Here is a 20,053-nt window from a genome sequence, read left to right as displayed (position 1 = left end):
GGACTGGGTTACTCAGTTCTGCTGCTGCTGCCAATCCCGTTTGTCTTTAAGATCTCCCTATCCTTACTCTCCTTGTTCCTTGCCCATATTTTGTAGACCTGTTTGTAGCTGGGAAAAATAACAAAGAGGAATTTGGTGCAATGAGCTGTTCCAGAACAGGCACTGAGGCTGCTCATGGATTCAGTCTTTCCCCTTATTTATGTCTGGGTTTTTGTTCTGGTTCCTTACTCATGGCATCCCCGTGAGCTTTGTTTTACATGGAAAATAATCCTGCTCTCCAACACTTGTGTGTACTCTGGAAATTTTTTTGGCATTTAGTTCTCCCTTCCCAGCTACAAAATATTCCCTGTGTGGCTGTCCCGGGATGTCCTCAAACTCAGACTTGTCAGGTTCAATTTAGGACTTCTTGCAAGTAGAGAAGAAGGAATAAACAGTGTTTTGGCTTTTGCAGTGGCTTCCCATTTTATTTCACTCTGCTTTTCCCAGGTTTATATCCCAGACAACATTGTTTGATATCAAGTTCTTGGGCTCCATCATGATTTGGAAGAGAGCTGTTGCCCCTAAATTTAATCACAGCTCTTGACTATTGAGGAGAACAGAGGGAGAAAACTTCTTTTTCACCTTAAATCCCTTTCTTTTCCCCTTTCTAATGCATTTATCTAACCAGCAGCTTTGTTCTAAGGTCTCTTCCCATGAAATATTCCCAGAATATGATCCCACAGCCTGCCTGTGGATCATTACCATCCCTTTCACCACAGCATGGGTTTGGTTGGGGCAGGGAGGGGGAGGAACAAAAAACACCCAAAAAATCCCAAACACCAGAGGTCTGTTGTGTGTGTGTGTGTGTGTTTGGAGTCCCACAGGGCCTTGTCTCCCAGAGGCTGGTTCTCCATCCTGCTGGAATCAAAGCTTTGGGAAGCAGGACTGTCCCAGGGGTCCAGGTCTGTCACATCTCTTCATGGATCCTTTCTGATCCTGGGGAGGGAAAAAGAGACGTCCTAGAGACTCAGAGGTGACTGAAAAGGAAGAGGGAATTCTGCAACCACCGGTATTTCCTTTATTGGTGTTTTTTAGACTTTGGGGTGTGAGTTAAATCCCCTTCAATCTCCATTCCTCTCCCTGTTGTCCTGAACATCATCCCTGAGGGGAACAGGGAGGTATTCTGGTGGCCCTGGAACTTTTTTATTCTTTATTCCTGGAGGAGAAGACAGAAAAGCACTAAATCCCTTGGGAATGTGCTGTGGGGGAGCCCCTGGGAGGGGAAACCCACTGCCTGGGATTATTAGCAATATTCAGCTGGCAGTAAGAGAAATTGGAACACAAATTAAAGAGAGGGGAGTTAACGAGTGACCCCCTCGCTCACCTGAGCCTCAGTGCAAGATCTCCGCCAGCTTCTCCTCATAGTACTGGAAGTTCTCCTGAATATCCTCCCAGGGCACAAAGGACTTGGCCTCCTCCCCTTCCTCCTGCTCCACAAAGTTCTTCCAGACATACTCAAAGTCTTGAGGCTTCATAATCCTCAGCTTGCAGCCGGCCTCCTTCATGCTCCGGAGGGCCGCCTGCATCTCGGGCTCTTCCCACATGAAGAGCCTGCCCACCATGATGGTGAGGCGCAGCCCCTTGTTCTTGCGCAGGGCCTCGCAGATCCTCTGGGCGCAGGTGACGCAGGGGCTGGAGGACACGTACCAGGTGACGTCGTGGCGGGCACCAGCCTGGCACGTGGGCAGGATGGTGTTGAAGAAAGCCATCTCGGCGTGGGCGGCCGCGTGCTCGTCCTCCAGGTAACCCCGGCTGGTCACCGGCTCCTTGCCCTGCGTCTCCACCACGTAGCACAGGAAGGTTTTGTTCCTGCCCGAGCTGTACTCCACGTTCCTGAACTGGAATTTGAAGAAGATGGCTGGCAGGCGTTCCCTGGGAGAGCAGAGCAGAGCAGAGAGGAGGCTCAGAGGCAGATTTAGCTAAGGGTCACACTTTTGGGTCACCTCTACCCATGACCCAAATCCTGTGGACAAATCATTGATTTCTGTGTTCCAAGGTTTAGGTTGTAAAATATCCAGGATCAAATCCAACTTTGCTGTGAAAATGTGAATTTCCTGCTTGAGTCCCTACTGATAAATTTCACCTACTCTTTTAATTTATTGTCCACATCTTCCCTTGTGTGACTCCAAGATCACCTCGTGGTGGAACATCTCATGGGATGGCTCTGGAGATGGGAAGGGAAAGGGATGGAAAAGTGGGAAAAAATGCACGTGGTTCCAAGAATAGCACATTTCCTGCTTGGTATCCTGAATAATGGGTGCTTCTTTGGCTAAGGATTCTTTAATGAATGATTTTTTGAAGGGCAGACGTGAGACGCCCATTCCAGGGCGGTGTCTGCAATGAGTGGTTTCACAATAACATCAGGTTTTTAAATACATCAGAGGCACAGGGAATTTCATCCCTGATTTAACTCTGACAGCAAAGGGCTGACAACAGTGACGAGGTTGGCTCTGGGTTTTCATGGAACAGCTGAAGCAGCAGCAGCCTGCTCCAGGATGGATTGACTCAGGCTGGATTGACTGGGAGCTGCATTTAGCCAGCCCTTCCTGATGGATTTTATTGCTTATCTCGGCGTGTGCCTGGGCTTAGCTGGGATGTTCACCTCCATTCTGCTCCCAGCACTTTGGAATCTGCATTAGGTCCATTAATAACATTCCAATAAGGAATAGAAACAACACTCAGAGCCCATTCCAATGCCTGGCAGCTCTTGTTGTGAAGAAATTCCTCCTGATGTTCTCCCCTGGCACAATTTGAGGCCATTTCCCCTCATCCTGTTGTCTGGGAGAAGAGGCTGGTCCCCACCTGGCTCCAACCTCCTGTCAGGGGGTTGTGGAGAGTGCAAATGTTTATGGAAATAATTTAAAAACTGTTCAAAGGCATTGGATTCCTTCATATTCTCAATATAAACCCCTGCTCTGACACCAGGTTGGGGTGGCACAGTTTACCTGAGGATAGGAAAGGTCAAAATTGAAACCTCCCCTGAAAAAAGCATCATTAAATGACATTTTTTAGGGATTTCTAAATATTCCAACCTAATGTATCCGTTTTCCCTGCGTAGCAAAGTGATAAATCATATTTAGACCAAAAAAAAAAAAAATTGTAATTTGAGACAGAATCTTCAATTTGGGATTGAAGTTGCTGAAATCAGGTGGGCTGGAGCAAAGAGCATCTACCCAGTGTGACCCTGGCACTGTCACACAGGAGAGAAGGAAAACATCTAATGAGGAAATAAAAATGTGCATTATCTAAAAGGCTAACAAGGAATTATTCCTCATTTACACCTGGGGAAAGTGGAAATAAATGTGGCAGGAAATGCTCCCAGATTTAAAAAAAAAAAAAAAAAAAAAGGGATAATATTCTTAAAAAGAGTATTTGGCTTGCCAATGGTTCCTGGAAGACTCCTCCTGGAGCTGTAAGCAGCAGAGTGAGAATTTGGCTGGGAGTCCTGAGATGCCCCTAATCCAAGGGCTGAAGATGAAATGCAACATTAATTGGGTTTAAGTGCTTCCTCCCTGGCTGCACTTGTGTTTCCTCATCACTCCCATGACTGCCTTGCCTGCCTGGGAATTTGTAAATGATTTTCAAAACCCTCGTGGTGATCCCAGGTCAAGGCCTGGCCCGATCTCCTGGTGTCCTCCTTCAAATGAAACTAAAACATCCCTGGGCTTTCTGTGCCTCTCTGGGGGTCCTTTAGGATTTCTGCTTCACTTCCTCACTCTCCCCTTTGCAGGGTGGAAAATCCTGTCAAATCCTGGAGCAGCCGTGGCATTCCAAGAAAGGATTTAATTGCAGGATGGTGCTAATGAAGTTTTCCAGCCATGGTTAGCCCAGGGCCTTGGGCTGAGCAGGGAGGCTTGGACATCCTGCTCAGTCCCTCAGCATTTCTAACTGAGTCCTCCAAGGCTAGAAAACCCAATTTCCTCATTAAAATTAATTTTAGGACATGTCTTAAGTGTTCAGGACTTGGCCCAGTGGTTTATAGCCACAATTTTTGGCGCCTTAGCTCCATTGATTGATGTTCTTTCCATAAAACCCACTACTAATCATTTATTTATGTGATTATGTGTGGCAGAGACCACCCCAAGAAGGGATTTTTTTTCACAGCAGTCACATTTTGAGAAGAGAATTGAGATTTTTCCTCCCCTGAGCAGGAATGGAACCCAGATTTGTGGCAGGGGTGCTGTCCTGCCTCGCTCATCCTGGTCGGAACAGGCAGCCAAATTTCACCTGCAGAGCCCATGGCACAGGCAGAAGGATTCCAGGGGATATTTTGGAGGCTTGAGCTTTAGTTTTAAGGAGCTGGAAGAATCCCAGGGATTGATTTATTTGCTGGGACTGATAAGGGAAATATGAGGGGAGAAGGACTCATCCTGCTGCTCCTCCAGGGAGCATTTGGAGGGAGCAGACACTCAGGGCTTTTCCTACTTGCAGCTGTCAATTATGGCTGAGAGTTCAGCTCTCAGTGATATCTTGCTTTTCCAAAGTCCGGGCTCCCTGCTGCCCTGCTGCCTTCAAAACTGCCTCTTGTTTTGGAGCCTTTCTGCAAGTTGGGCTTTTTGGTTTCTTTATGAAAGTCAGGTTCCAGCTGTGGCTGTGGAGCTCTTGAAAATGTGAACCTTTAGGTCTCTTGAAAAATCTGTCCCTCAGGCCCATCAAGCCAATCAGCCATAGCAGGGGTGTTTTTCCTGATCCACAGGTGGAGAAACTCTCAGACAAGAGCCATTGATCACAGCAAGAAATCAATACCCAGCTCTCATCAAAGCCAACACCTCCATCCCCATCCCATCAGCGGGGCTGGGAGGGAACCAGCACTGCAGAAACAGTTCCTATAAAACAAGTGCATTTCTGTGCCTGCCTGCTGGGAGTCCATCCTCTAAAAGTCAGCAAAACTTAGAACAAAACCCCACAACAAATCCAAACCATTTCAGACTCTTCAGAAACGCACTGGCAGGAGGTGCTGCTTGTGTTGCCTGACCTAAAAGCTGGGACAGAGCTCACTGAACTCCCCCAATTTCATATTTAAATCCCAATCTCTTACCCTGTCACAATCTCAAAGGGTGGCAGGTCCTCCCTCTTCACCTTCTTCTTCTTCCCCTCGCCCTCCTCGGCGTTGTCGGGTTCCCCGTTCTGGGCATTGCTGGGTTCCTCCTGCTTCTCTGCCATCTTCCCCAGGACACTGGGACCGAGCTGTGGCCACTGGGAGAGAGAAAGAGCAATTTCTGAGAGCTCTGGGAGCCGAGGGAGGAGGGAAAACAGAGCTGGGAGTTCCTGCCCCAGGCACAGTTGTCAGGAACTAAATATGGAACAAAGCGGCGGCGGCGGCAGGGGCTGGACAGGGTTGGGTGACCCAGGGCTCTCAGGTGTCACCTCCTTCCCCTGCTCTCTCCAACTCCTTTCAGCAGCCCCTTTTGCTCCCTTTTTAATTTCAAACCAAGTGACAACTTCTCAGTGGGCGGGATGAGCCCATCATTTTCCCTGATGGAAAATCCTGGGAGCTCGAGTGTGCATTTCTCCTGGGCTGGCACGGGGCACCCCCTGCTCTCACAGCCTCTCCCTCCTCTGCCAGTGGATTCCACGGCTGACCTTGAAGGACCAGCTCAGCCTGGCCTGGCTCAGGCAAGAGGAGAAGGGGTCGTGGCTGTTTTGCTGGAAAATCTCTGGTTTTGGTGGGTTTGGCTTCCTGGATCACCTGCAGCATCCTGTAGTTCCTCCCACCCTGCTTGTTCAGGACTCTGAGGGGGAAATCTCCTCATTTGAGCTGTAGATCCCATCCAGAACCTTCTCCCTGATGTTTGAAAGTCCAGCTGGAATTCCCAGTGGGCAGCAGTGCTGCTTCTCCCATTGTTCTGCATTTTCCTCCCCGTTCCCTGAGTGTTCCAGAAGTTCCCAGTGCACTGGGATAGATCTGGGCTGGAGGGGTTGTTCCCTCTCTTTTTTGTTCCCCTCAGGGTTATATGAAACTATCCCAGCATCTCACTAATTTCAATCATTTACAGTTTGTATCAATCCTGCCTGAGCTGAGTTTAATTAAAAACCTGGGTGAGGTTTTCCCAGGGATCAATCCTGGCCATGCCATGGGGCAAAGGAAGTGGGAAAAGTGTGGCTGTGCAGGATTTTGGAATCAAAGCACACTAGAAACCAATGTGGGCTCTGCACTTAGCTCAGAACACACCAGCAGCAAACTTTGAGTAAATATGGAATATTCAGCTGTATTTGATGGAGTATTCAGTCAGTATTAGCGGAAAAACCTGCTCTTAGTTTGAGGAGGAGAAGAGGTATTCCATAAAAATCACATCAGTGGGAATATCTGCTTTGAAGCCAAGTCAGCCTTTGTGATCCTGTTAAATTCAGCTCTTCAGAGCCTTGGGAGGAGGCTGCACCATCACAAAGTGAAATAAATCCACACCATCAGCCAGGTCGTTTATTATCAGAGAAAATTAATAACAAATTATCACAGATAATTAATTCTGGCTGCTCTTCCCAGCCCCCTTGTCATCACCCTTCCTTTGCTGGGCTGGAAATCCTTTGGAGCTGTTCCCCAGTGCCACCGTGGGTGCAGGTTTTGGGGACAGAGCACCCCTTTGATGAGTTGTTGTTTAGGTGGTGTTGTTTAGGTGACAGAGCTGGCAGTGGTGACAGCCCAACCGAGGATTTGACAAATTTCAAGACATCCTATCCATGGAACATATATCTTCCACGGCGCAGGATTTTATTTATTTTTAAGCCTAAAATACTTTCCTGCAGGGCAGGGGTGGTGTTTTGCCTCCTGTGTGGTGACAACGCTCAAATTCCACCTCCCCTGTCCAATTGCTGTCACCTCTGACATTTCAGGGGCTGCTTTTAGGGTGGGAATCCTCTCCCGATGACTGACAGCTCATTTCCTCCTAATCCTGATATTTTCAAGCAGCATCTCAGCCCCTCTCCAATCCCTCTGACCCACTCTGCTTTATTTTTGGAAGCTCTTCATGGCTGGGGTGCCAGTTTTGCTGCAGCTTTAGCCTGGCCCCTCCGAGGGCTGAGCTCTAATCTAATCTGGGGAATGTGGCACCGAGGCTCCCCCTCTCCTCAGCCTTTCCCAGCTGCTCCCCAGCTCCTTCTAGGGCAGTGCTTGGGACAGCCATGATCCTCCCCCCACTGCAGCCAAAAATATAAAAGGGCACCACGGAGCTGCTGCGTTGGAGCCGGGCTGGGTGAGGGCTCTGCTGGCTGCTGGTGACCCCAAATGTGTCCCCAGCAGCACTCAGGGGACCCCAAATTGTGCACCTGCCGGCCAGAGTTTGTGTTGAGGTTCCTCTCCACCTGTCCCTGTCCCCACCCATTTCATATTTTATCCAGTTTCCTCGGAATTTGTTCATAAAATCCCAGGATCACTGAGGTTGGAAAATCCCCCCGGGATCATCGAGTCAGGCTGTGCCCGACCCCCACCCGGAGCACTCAGTGCCACCTCCAGGTGCCACCTCCAGGGATGGGCACTCCAAACCCCCCTGGCAGCCCCTTCCAGCCCTTCCCATGAGGAAATTCCTGCTGGTGTCCAACCTGAGCCTCCCCAGCACAGCCTGAGGCCGTTCCCTCTCCTCCTGTCCCTGTTCCCTGGGATGAGATCCCAAATCCCCCCCGGCTGTCCCCTCCTGTCAGGGAGTTGTGCAGAGCCAGAAATTCCCCCTGAGCCTCCTTTGCTCCAGGCTGAGCCCCTTCCCAACTCCCTCAGGGCTCCCCAAACCCTTCCCAGCTCCCTCAGGGCTCCCCAAACCCTTCCCAGCTCCCTCAGGAATTCTCCAAACCCTTCCCAGCTCCCTCAGGACTCCTCAAACCCTTCCCAGCTCCCTCAGGGCTCCCCAAACCCTTCCCAGCTCCCTCAGGAATTCTCCAAACCCTTCCCAGCTCCCTCAGGGCTCTCCAAACCCTTCCCAGCTCCCTCAGGGCTCCCCAAACCCTTCCCAGCTCCCTCAGGGCTCCCCAAACCCTTCCCAATTCCCTCAGGACTCTCCAAACCCTTCCCAGATCCCTCAGGGCTCTCCAAACCCTTCCCAGCTCCCTCAGGAATTCTCCAAACCCTTCCCCAGCTCCTAGGGGACAGCCTGTGCTGGGAGAAGCTTCCAGGCTCTGCTGGAATTTTGGATATTGAGGATCCTGCATCCATCCAAGTCCAGAGCAGCTTCTTCAGCAGCTTTAGAGGCACCTCTGAGCGCTCCCATGGCTTTTATCCCCTGCCAGGGATCTCTGCAGCCCCGTGTCCCCGTGTCCCCTCAGGTCACTGCTGTCCCTCACCTGGCTGTTCCCTTTCCCCATCACCCACACCTGCCAAAAAAAAAAATAAAAAAAAAAAAATAAAGGAGCTTTGATGGCATTGTGGGGCTGGAGGAACATTTTGGATAGATGGGAGAGTGAAATCGGAGCCAGGCCGGGTGAGTCACGGCTCGGCCGTGCCCTCCACGCCGAGGGGACAGCTGGTGGCACTAACAAATGTCTCCCTGGAGACATTGGCAGCCAGCCCCCTCCTGCTTTTTGCAGCTGTAACTACGGGACAAATAAATAAATAAACACCGACAGCTTCTCTTCCTCCCTTCCTTCCTTTGGGGTTCTCACCTGACCTTCTCCTCCTGCCTCAGGACCAGAAAGGTTCCAAGGAGGGCTGGAAACCCACGGGACTGACCTGGGCAGTGCCCAAATGCTGCTGAAAGATGCTCCAGCTGTGCTGAGCCCCAGGTGGGAGATGCCCTCACCTGGGCACTGCCCCACCCTCCATCCAGAGCCTTCCTGGCTCCCCATTCCCAGCCTGGCACATGAGCAGCCTTGGCAGGCGCTGCTGCCTCCCCAATTAATTAAATCCCAACTGGGAGTTAATGACAGCTCCCTGCAGCTCCTGCGAGCAGCTCTGGTGGGAAGAGAGCTCCAAGCACAGGAATTTGTGTCCTGCAGTGGCAGGGCCTGGCAGAGCGGCTGTGCCACCTGCACGGAGGTGACAAAGCCTGGCTGGCACAGCGGTGGGAGCTTTGAGACGGCTCCAGGCAGCAGCAAAGTGGGGAGAGATGCAGCAGAGTGCTGGGACAGCTGGGGGAGAGGGGAGAGGGGAGAGGGGAAAGGAAAGGGGAGGAAAAAGAAAGGGAAAAGGAAAATGAAAGGGGAAAGGAAAAAGAAAGGGAAAGGAAAAAGAAAGGGGAAAGGAAAAAGAAAGAGAAAAGGAAAAAGAAAGAGAAAAGGAAAAAGAAAGAGAAAAGGAAAAAGAAAGGGGAAAGGAAAATGAAAGGGGAAAGGAAAAAAAAGAAAGGGGAAAGGAAAAAGAAAGAAAGGGGAAAGGAAAAAGAAAGAAAGGGGAAAGGAACAAAAAAGAAAGGAGAAAGGAAAAAGAAAGAAAGGGGAAAAGAAAGAAAGAAAGGGGAAAAGAAAGAAAGAAAGGGGAAAGGAACAAAAAAGAAAGGGGAAAGGAACAAGAAAGAAAGGGGAAAAGAAAGAAAGAAAGGGGAAAGGAAAAAGAAAGAAAGGGGAAAGGAAAAAAAGGTGAAAGAAAAAAAAAGGGGAAAGGAAAGGAAAGGAAAGGAAAGGAAAGGAAAGGAAAGGAAAGGAAAGGAAAGGAAAGGAAAGGAAAGGAAAGGAAAGGAAAGGAAAGGAAAGGAAAGGAAAGGAAAGGAAAGGAAAGGAAAGGAAAGGAAAGGAAAGGAAAGGAAAGGAAAGGAAAGGAAAGGAAAGGAAAGGAAAGGAAAGGAAAGGAAAGGAAAGGAAAGGAAAGGAAAGGAAAGGGGAAAATGATTTTCCCATTCCAAAGGAGAATCTGGGGTTGGGGCTGGACAAACATGAGCTTGGACAGGGCTTGAACCAGCCTGTGACAGTGGGAGGTGCCATGGGATGATCCTTGAGTTCCCTTTTATCCCAAACCGTTCCAGAATTCCAGGATTCTGTGAAACCAAGGCTGGTTTGGGGCTGTGCTGCAGTCTGGGCAAGAAACCCTCCAGATGACTTTGAAATGTCATTAAAGTTATTTTTATGCAAGGGGGTTCAGTGTATCTGTTTAAACAGCAAATACACCAAATGATGCTTTAAATATTAATACAGGAGGGTGTCTCACTGAATTTAATTTTCCCAATTGATTTCAAGTTGCTCTGGATAGTACAGGGAGGAATATTTGCTATTTTTGCTGCCTGTGAGAAGAGGCAGGAGGCAAAGAAAAGCTCCTTCTGTACTTACAGGTGGGCTGGGAGGAGGAGAAACTGGAAGGAAAACAAGAACAAGGCAGCCAGTCCCAGCAGCTGGGAAAATGGGGAGGGCACACATGGAAAAAAAAAAATCTATTAATCTTAATTTCAGATTTTCTTTTGCCTGCAGAAAAAAGTGGGAAGAGGAAATAGACCCAATTTATGAAAGCTGATCAAATATGCATTCATCTATTTAATTGGAAATGTTATTAAAGAGTTGCAGGTATGAGCCAGATCTAGAGCCATCAATTTAGATGAGATTTAAATAATTTTCTCCCCTTTCCAAGAGGAGATAAAGGCTCCTGGAATCCCTCCTGCCCTCTCTGCATGGCCCTGCTCATCCCTGTTCCCTGAGGAGAGGATGGGCAGAGCCAAAATCCACCCAAACTCCCCCAAATCCAACATGCAGCCAGACCCCACCTTCATTTGAGGGAGGAATAATTTACATTTGTCCTTTTGGTGCAGTGGTATCACAGAAAAAAAGCCCTGAAGTGTTATAGGATTTTATTTTCCAGCAGTTTTTGATGTCCCCAGTGCTGCTGGCAGGGCTTTGTGGGGCTGCTCCTGCTCCACAGCCTTTTCCTGCAGCTTTTCCTGGGGAAAAGAAATCCCAAGCCAGGGAGGGGGAAAAATAATGGATCAAAATGAGAGAATCCCCAGATTTTCCAAGGAATTACAAATTCCAGCTGCTCTCAGCGATGCTGAGCCCCCAGCTGGATCCAGGAACGTTCAGCATCTCCCAAAATCCAGCTGGATGGAGCTGGGGGGTCCTGGGGGCAGGAATTTTCCTGCTCACCTCGGAGCTGGGCTGGTGGCACAGAGGAGCCCGTCACGGGGATGTCCCCAAGGGTGTCCCCAAGGAGGGATTTGGGCACCTTTGGGGTTCCAAACCCACCCAGGCCATGCACTCCCAACCACGAATCCACCTCTGGAGCCTTCCCAAATTCCTTCCCTTGGTCCCCTGAGCTTTTAGGAGCCTCATCCCAAACCAGTCCAGCGAGAATAACTCGGATTTCTTGATTTATTCTCCAAAAAACAACAATGGCTTGTTTTATTCGAAGCAAATACAATTTATGGTACAGCCCCAGCTGAGCCCCCCCACCCCCAATTACAGCCCCAGTCACAACCCAGTTAATTACAGCCCAAATTACAGTGCCAGAAAGATCCACGTGGCCCTTCTCTTTACATTTAGTGCTTTTAGCAATTAAAAATTATGTGAATTCTGTCTGGAGACAGCAGAGCTTGGGTTTTCAGGGAAAGGGATAGACAAGGGTGAGTCCACGCACTCCTTGAGTCTGATTCCACCCCATTCCTTTGGAATTCCTGTTATTTTAACCTTTCCTGATTAAAAACGGCAGGGGATTTTTACCAATTATTTAATTAATTACAACTTTCGAGGCACTGGGAGCAGGCTCACAAATTTTACATGGTCTCTGTAGTTGGGAAAAGAATAAAATGCAATGTTTTCTTCCAAGGCACTGGTGTGAAGGAGTGGGGTGCTCCCCAAACAGGGGGCAGGGCCCCATCTCTGTCCCTGCTGCAGATAAAGAGCTGAAGCACAAACTTGGGCCTACAGGAACACAAAGCAATAGCACAAAGAGCAAAAAAAAAAAGGAGAAATTTCTTTTTAATCATCAAATATTTTCTTAAAAAATCAAGTCATTTAAAAAAAAAAAAGTTCTTTAAAAAAATAAGTGATTTCTTTTAAAAATCAAATAATTTCTTTTAAAAAAACGAAGTAATATCTTTAAAAAAAATCAATACATATTCTTTTTAAAATCAAGTAATTTCTTTAAAAAATTAAGTCATTCCTTTTAAAAATCAAAAATTTCTTTTAAAAAACCAAGTAATTTCTTAAAAAAATCAATATATATTCTTTTTAAAATCAAGTAATTTATTTTTAAAATATCCATTTATTAAAAAATTTAAAAAATTTTAAAAATTTAAAAAATTTAAAAAATTAAAAAAATAAAAAACCAAATCAAGTAAGTTCTTAAAAAAATGAGTGTGCAGAGGTGAGGCCATTTGGGTTTGGTCCCAGCAGAGGAGATGGGATTTGCCACGTGTGTGCCCAAGCTCTGCTCTCGGGGGATGGTGGCAGTGCTGAGGGCTTCCCAGCCTGAATTATTCCAGATGTTTTGACTGCTGGAATTTGACCTGGTGCCATTAAATCCAGATTTGGAGCCCCCAAACCTGCTGGAGAAAAACCCTACAACAGAAGGAACGGTGCAAACCTCTCACCGCAGTGCGAGGAGGAGGAGGAGGATGCAAATCCCAGAATGAACACCCAAAATTATTACACCTGGCTTCACCTGGGGACAGTCCAACCACACCAAAACGGGGTTTTATTCGCTTTTTCCTGACTTGTGCTCGGGGTTGTCCTTCCAGACGCGGATGGTGAGGCAGGTGGCCAGGGCCAGCCAGCCCAGGTAGGGCAGCAGCAGCAGCGCTGCCAGCCCGTTGATGCGGTACCAGGAGCACAGCGTGCCCAGGGCCAGCCCGTCCAGGCACAGCACGTCGATCACAGCCTGGGGACACGCGGGGACACGCGGGGACACGGCTCAGCCCCGGCTGGGAACCCGGCACGGGGATGGGGGAGCTGGGGCAGGGATGGGGGAGCTGGGGCAGGGATGGGGGCTGGCACTGGAGGGACCCCAACTGGAGAGACCCCCGCTGGAGAGACCCCAACTGAAGTGATCCCAACCCCACTGGAGAGACCCCAACCCAACTGGAGTGACCCCAACCCAACTGAAGTGACCCCAACCCCACTGGAGAGACCCCAACCCCACTTGAGTGACCTCAACCCCACTGGAGAGACCCCAACCCAACTGGAGTGACCCCAACCCAACTGGAGTGACCTCAACCCCACTGGAGATACCCCAACCCAACTGGAGTGATCCCAACCCCACTTGAGTGACCTCAACCCCACTGGAGAGACCCCCAACCCAACTGGAGTGATCCCAACCCCACTGGAGAGACCCCAACCCAACTGGAGAGACCCCAACCCAACTGAAGTGATCCCAACCCCACTTGAGTGACCTCAACCCCACTGGAGAGACCCCAACCCCACTTGAGTGAGCTCAACCCCACTGGAGAGACCCCAAACCCCCAGGACACTCTCCCTGGGCTCTGATCACACCTGAGTGTGTCACACCATGAATAATTAATGTGCTCATCTCTGCTCATGATGGAATCCTGCAGATGAACCCCCTGTCCATGGCCAACCTGACACAACCTGCTCGTGCTGGTGGCCACTGAACAAACTCTCCAACTCTCCTTTCACCCCCTGGGTGACAAAATCCAGGTGGGAACAGGGATCCCCAGCTGTGCCCCTGTCCCCGCTGGCCCAGCCCGGGTGTGGCAGTGCCAACCCCGCCCTGGCTGTGCCCGATAAGCCCCGGGGAGCTGCTCCCTGCAGGGACACCACAGAGCTGTTGTCACTCAGGGTGTGACCCCACAAAGGACTTTATCTCCCAGCCCGGACCCTGAACTGGGGGTGCAGCCCTGGCAGCGACCCCGATCCCCCAGCGTGGCTATCGGAGCGGGGCGAGGCTGGAGGGGGCTGATACCCTTGTCCGTGGGCAGGAGCGGCTGCAGCTGGGCTAAACCCCCTTGCCCAACCCCATAACTGCCCTCAGCTCAGCCCCAAAGCGCCCCAAAACCAGCAGGGAAGCCCCATTACCATGCTCAGGTTGCGGGCACCGAAGAACAAGGGTGGCCATGCCCAGTTGAGCAGCAGCTGAGCCCCGTAGAGCCCCAGGGGGACGATGGCCTTGCTGCTGCAGCCACCCAGGTCGCTCCACACCAGGTAGGAGGCGTAGCTGTGGGCAGGGACACCCGTCAGTGCCCGCTGCCACCCTGGGCACCAACAGGGTCCCTCCTGCACCAGCGGTTTCCCCACCAGAGGTTTGCACCCAGCAGGATCCACGTTGGGCACTGAGCTCCTCGCTGGGAGTGGGGAACAGCTCTGGGCAGGGTTAGGCTGGAGATCAGGGAATGTTCTTCCTTCAGGGATGGGCACGGCCCCGAGGCTGCCACAGATCCCCAGGGATGCCCAGGGTGGGATTTTGGGATGCCAGGGATGCCCAGGGTGGGATTTTGAGATTTCAGGGATGCCCAGAGGGAAATTTTGGGATGCCAGGGATGCCCAGGGTGGGATTTTGGGATCCCCAGGGTGGGATTTTGGCATCCCCAGGGTGGGATTTTGGGATGCCAGGGATGCCCAGGGTGGGATTTTGGGATGCCCAGGGTGGGATTTTGGGATCTCAGGGATGCCCAGTGTGGCATTTTGGGATTTCAAGGATGCCCAGGGTGGGATTTTGGGATCCCCAGGGTGGGATTTTAGGATCCCAGGGATGCCCAGGGTGGCATTTTGGGATTTCAGGAATGCCCAGGGGGAAATTTTGGGATCCCAGGGATGCCCAGGGTGGCATTTTGGGATCCCCAGGGTGGGATTTTAGGATTCCAGGGATGCCCAATATGGCATTTTGGGGTGTCTGTGCAGGGCCAGGAGCTGCACTGGATGATCCCCTTTGCAGCTCAGGCTATTCCACGATTTCATTCCACGATTCCCTGTCCCTCACTCCTCCCAAACCTCCCCAGTCCCACCAAAGTGGCTCCTGCCCATGCCCAGTGCCATCCCCCAGGCTGTGCCATGCCAGGCTCACACCAGGCAGGACCAGGAGCCCCCAGAGCCAGGGCAGAGCCTGGCAGGGCAGTGCCAGGGCCGGCAGCACTCACCCCATGCCCGTGTACAGCATGGTCCAGGCCACGGGGAACACTCTGCGGGACGGGCACCAGGAAGGTTTTTTCAGCTTCTCGTACCACGCTGGGATTTCCTTCCTGTTCAGGAACCAGCCAAGGAATCCTCCGACGTGGGGCAGGACGGTGAAGCCCACGGTGTAAACCCACATCCTCCCTCGGGGGTTTGGAATCGCTTTTTTCCTGCTCTAAGTTAAAAGCAAAATCACAGCATCACTTTTTAAAGGACGTTTTTTTTCCCTTGCTTCCATCCTCTAATTCCGTGTTCCACTTCAGCCCCTAAGGCAGACGGAAAGGATTTTGTGTGTTCAACCCTCTCTGAAATGGGGATTATTCCTGTCTGGGATGTTTTCCCCCCTGATTTCCCCACTCTTTGACAGCTCCCTGCAATGTTCTGGTGAGGTGGGAGGGTTGGCAGGGTTTTCCAACGTGGATTTCTATTTTAATTTTGATTTTAAAAGAGGTCTATGACAGAAAAGTCCTTCCAGCAGCTTGAAGTGCGCCAGGAACCCACAGCAGAGAGAACTCTCACCTTGGCACAGGGGGAGGTTCTGAATTTGTTCACGGACTTCCTTTTGTATAAAACCAAAGGAAAATTTCTTTAATAATAAAAACGTTCCTGCACAATGCAGGGTAACACCAGGACACATCCCAAATTCTGTGTCTGTCCTGCATCTTCCTCTGCAGAGCTCCAAACCTGCCGCTCTTCCATCCTCCCCAAATTCCCGTTCCATTCCAATGCAGGAATGAAACCCCCATTAGCATTCATCTTGGGATTTCAGCTCGCAATTAACAAATTAACACTCTGCTGCACGCTCAGCTAATTGTCATTATTGTCACCGCACCACGGCGTGGCTGGGAGTGCCAAATTCCCACCTTGCCAAGGAACAAACACCCCTCACCCAACAATTCTTCACCTGACAATTTATGGCACTCTCCAAGCACCCACAGAAGCAGGAAACAACTGAAAATGAGACAAATTCAGTTCTGAAAATGAGACAAATTCAGTTCTGCTTTAAATGTGACCCAGCCCTGCCGAGTTCTGCCCCCCACACACACCGCAGGAACGGAATAAGGGAAAATATTGGATTTTCCCCAATTCCTTTGGGGCTGCAGAGGTGAAGGAGGGTTGAAAAACCTTTTTTTGCCTCTCAGCTGCCCCCCTGGAGCTGCCTGAGCCTTACCTGGGACGGTGCCTCGCTGCAGCCGGCCGAGGGAAGGGCTGGGACATCCAGGAGTGGCCGTCCCCAAGTGTCACAGCTGGCAGCTGGGTTTGACCCAAATAGCCCCAAACAGCCCCAAACTGGGCGGTGCCGTGGGGCTGCATCAGATTAAACTGGGAGCTCCTGCTGGGGACAGACACCAGGAGTTTGGGGTGGTGGAGCTTGGGGACAATTGTTGGGAATTTGGGGTGGTGGAGCTTGGGGACAACACTGGGAATTTGGGGTGGTGGAGCTTGGGGACAGCACCGGGAGTTTGGGGTGGTGGAGCTCAGGGACAATCACTGGGAAATTGGGATGGTGGAGCTTGGGGACAACACTGGGAATTTGGGATGGTGGAGCTTGGGGACAACACTGGGAATTTGGGTTTCTGGAGTTTGGGGACAGTCACTGGGAATTTGGGGTGGTGGAGCTTGGGGACAGTCACTGGGAATTTGGGGTGGTGGATCTTGGGGACAATCACTGGGAATTTGGGGTGGTGGAGCTTGGGGACAACACTGGGAATTTGGGATGGTGGAGCTTGGGGACAATTGTTGGGAATTTGGGATGGTGGAGCTTGGGGACAACACTGGGAGTTTGGGGTGGTGGAGCTTGGGGACAACACTGGGAATTTGGGTGGTGGAACCCAGGGGACAATCGTTGGGAATTTGGGGATATTGGAGACTGGAATTTGGGGTGCTGGAGCCCTGGGACAATTGCTGGGAATTTGGGATGGTGGAGCTTGGGGACAACCACTGGGAATTTGGGGTGGTGGAGCTCGGGGAGAATCGTTGGGAATTTGGGGTGGTGGAGCTTGGGAACAGTCACTGGGAATTTGGGGTAATGGAATCTGGGGACAGCCACTGGGATTTTGGGATGCTGGAGCTTCACCATCACATTCAGGGGGTGTCCCTGCCTGGCACACTCATGAGGTGTCCTTGTCACACTCCTGGGGTGTCCCTGCCACACCCTCCTCCAGGCACTCATTAACACCCCAGTAATTAACCCAGTGCTTCCCAGGGCCACCTGTGGGGTCCTTTGGCCGAAATTTCCCTGGCAGGTAAAACGAAGCTGTGGCACGGGTGTGTGAAATGGCAGAGGGAAAAGCCAGAAATCAATTTCCATTAGGGAGCTGTCTGGCAGGGCTGGCAAAATGAAGCACTAATTCCCAGCAGTTCTGGGTCATTACCTGCATTTCATGGAGGCAGGAGCAGGGCTGGCTCCTCGCTCGCTGGGATTTTGCTGCTGCAACAGGAATCAGGAAAATCTCCTCTTTACTGAGCTCCCAAGGAAATGATTTTTTTCATGGCAGGAGAAAGAAAGGGGAAAAAAACCGCTGTAAAAAGGCAGATTTTCAGCCCTGCTGTGGGTTGGCCCAGTGGAATTCCCACTTCCAGTGACAGCTCGTTAATCACGCCCCAGCCACCTGCACCTTCTCCCAGAGCCTGTTGCTATTTGTGCCTGGAAATTTGTGTCATGGAACGAGGCAGCTCCTAAAAGAGCCCGAATGGTTTCCATCGCAGTCAGCCCCCGCTGCCTCCACCGTCCCTGGCAAAAAGCCAGACAAAATTTGACCATTTTCAGCTGGAGATTTTTCTCCCCCTTGGGCACGAGCCCAATCCCACAGTTGGCAGGAGAGTGCCCGGGCTGGTTTGGGATTGAGTGTGCTGGAGGATGGAGAAGCTGAGGGTCAGATCCCGAGGATCTGTGAGTGTGGGAATGGTGCTGGTGATGGGGGAACAGAAAAATGAGAGGAGGGAAAACATAACAGAGGGAGTTCCAGCCTAAAAGTTGTGTCTTTGCTGAGCTTTAGGGCAAAGAACAGGATCAGGGAGTCGTGGAATGGTTTGGGTGGGAAGGGACCTTAAGGATCACCCAGTGCCACCCCTGCCATGGCTCCCACTGTCCCAGGCTCCAGCCTGGCCTTGGGCACTTCCAGGGATCCAGGGGCAGCCACAGCTGCTCTGGGAATTCTCACCTCCCTCTCAGGGAACAATCCCTTCCTGATTCATTCCCATGGAGACCTGAGGGGCGCAGAAAAATGGGCTGAGATTTGTCCCAGGTGGCTCCCAGCAGGTTCCCATTCCCTCCTGGGCACGAGGGACCTGCCTGGCCTGGAGCCTCTCTCCCCGTGTTTATTGGGTGGGGATGAAGCTGAAATTTGGCAGGAGATGGCGAGAGGGAGGCAGAAAGAGCAGGATCAGATTTGGGAAGCCTTTGGGGGCTGAGCCAGCCTGGAATTCCCTGTGGCAGGACTCCATGCACACTGTGAGAGATGTGTACTGTGCCCACCTGCTGGAGCAGGGAACAGCCCTGGGAATGCTCTGGGAAGGTTTCCTCCAGCACAGCCCTGATTTTCTCCTCTTCCCACAGATTTACACCTCGATATTCCAGCTTTGGATGATTTCTCAGCAGCCCAGGCTGAGCTGAGGCTGCTCTGCAGTGACCGAGTCCGTTCAAGAGTTGGGAAAGAACAGGATGAGGTTTGGGAATATCCTTGAAAGAGCAGGATCAAGTTTGGGAAGATCCTTGAAAGAGCAGGATCAGGTTTGGGAAGATCCTTGAAAGGGCAGGATGAGGTTTGGGAAGATCCTTGAAAGAGCAGGATCAGGTTTGGGAAGATCCTTGAAAGAGCAGGATGAGGTTTGGGAAGAGATTTTGGTGGCACCAGCAGTGCTGGAGGCAGAGTGGGTTCATGTGGCACAAATCCATGTACAGCCACCCCAAGGGATGAGTTCTGTGCCCTCAGTGCCCCTCCTGCCCTGGGCACATCCTGGAGCAGGGAACAGCCCTGGGAATGCTCTGGGAATGTTTTTTCCAGCACAGCCTTGCTTTTCTCCCCTCAATATTCCAGTTTTGGATGATTTCTCTGTAATCCAGGCTGAGCTGAGGCTGCTCTGCAGTGGAACCGAGTCCCTCCCAGGGCTGGGGACACTCAGGATTTGGGATTTGGGATTTGGGCTGTGCTGCATCCCTGCAGCGTGTGGGACACGCAGGGTTACACATCTGAGCTGTTTGTTTTCCTCCTCCTCTTAGCAACCCCCGCACGTCTCCCCGGAGGTGCTCCCTCCCTGCAAGATTAATTGCTCAAATAGAAAGGCCCTGTTAACCTGAATATATTATTGAAAAGCAGCATATTTCAATCCGCCCTAGATTTGAAAATAGAGATGCCGGGTCAGCTGCTGGCATAAATCTGCAGAGCCGGCAGAGCTTCCCTGATTTACAGCGGCAATAAAAGCCCGGACAGGGATGGGGACTCGCCTGGCTGCCACCAAGGACGTGCCAGGGGACCCTGGTGGCCATCCCTGTGACCTGCCAGCCCCGACACTGCGGCATTTCCTTGTGCTGTACTGAAAAAATAAATTTAAAAAAATCAAAAAACAAAAAAGAAAGCTTTTTTTTTTAACCACCATACTTTTGGGGGGGTTGATTTTGGAATTTTTTTTGTGGGTTTTTTGGTTGGTTGTTAAAAATTTTTGGTGGGTTTTTTCTTGTTGTTTTTTTTGGGGTTTGGTTTTTTTTTTTTTTAATGGAAAGGGAGGATGGGGAGAGATGGAAAAGGGGGGGATGGAAAAAGTGGGATGGAAAAGGGGGGACAGAAAGGGGTGATGGGAAAGGGGGGGATGGAAAAAGGGAGATGGAAAAGGGGGGATGGAAAAGGGGAGATGGAAAGGGGGAGATGGAAAAGGGGAGATGGAAAAGAGGAGATGGGAAAGGGGGGATGGAAAAAGGGGGATGGAAAAGGGGGGGATGGAAAGGGGGGATGGAAAAGGGGGGATGGAAAAGGGAGGATGGAAAAAGGGGGATGGAAAAGGGGGGATGGAAAAAGGGATGGAAAAGGGGGGACAGAAAGGGGGGATGGAA

The 20,053-nt window shown here is 50.9% G+C and overlaps 1 protein-coding gene across 1 annotated transcript; it reads right to left on the bottom strand.

The window, feature by feature from the left end:
• Positions 1 to 436: 436 nt before the first annotated feature.
• Positions 437 to 16,326, bottom strand: APOBEC2 (apolipoprotein B mRNA editing enzyme catalytic subunit 2). The gene is made up of 6 exons (XM_002186624.6): positions 16,175 to 16,326; positions 14,970 to 15,178; positions 13,912 to 14,050; positions 5,078 to 5,235; positions 1,364 to 1,911; positions 437 to 975 (listed from the first exon to the last, which is right to left on the bottom strand). The coding sequence occupies exons 2-5, from the start codon at positions 15,140 to 15,142 to the stop codon at positions 1,371 to 1,373; spliced, it is 1,011 nt and encodes a 336-aa protein (XP_002186660.4). The 5' UTR covers positions 15,143 to 15,178; positions 16,175 to 16,326; the 3' UTR covers positions 437 to 975; positions 1,364 to 1,370.
• Positions 16,327 to 20,053: the final 3,727 nt, after the last annotated feature.

This window comes from Taeniopygia guttata, chromosome 26 (assembly GCF_048771995.1).
Source record: "Taeniopygia guttata chromosome 26, bTaeGut7.mat, whole genome shotgun sequence".
Lineage (NCBI taxonomy): Eukaryota > Metazoa > Chordata > Aves > Passeriformes > Estrildidae > Taeniopygia > Taeniopygia guttata.
This window is presented reverse-complemented; position numbering and strand designations above follow the sequence as displayed.

Excerpts from the sequence above, each read along its gene's own strand:
- APOBEC2 (XM_002186624.6), bottom strand. The coding sequence starts at position 15,142 with ATGTGGGTTTACACCGTGGGCTTCACCGTCCTGCCCCACGTCGGAGGA. Across the intron at positions 5,236-13,911 it reads GTGCCCGCAACCTGAGCATG|TGGCCACAGCTCGGTCCCAG; the intron begins GTAATGGGGCTT and ends TCTCTCTCCCAG. Across the intron at positions 1,912-5,077 it reads CCCTTTGAGATTGTGACAGG|GGAACGCCTGCCAGCCATCT; the intron begins GTAAGAGATTGG and ends CTGCTCTCCCAG.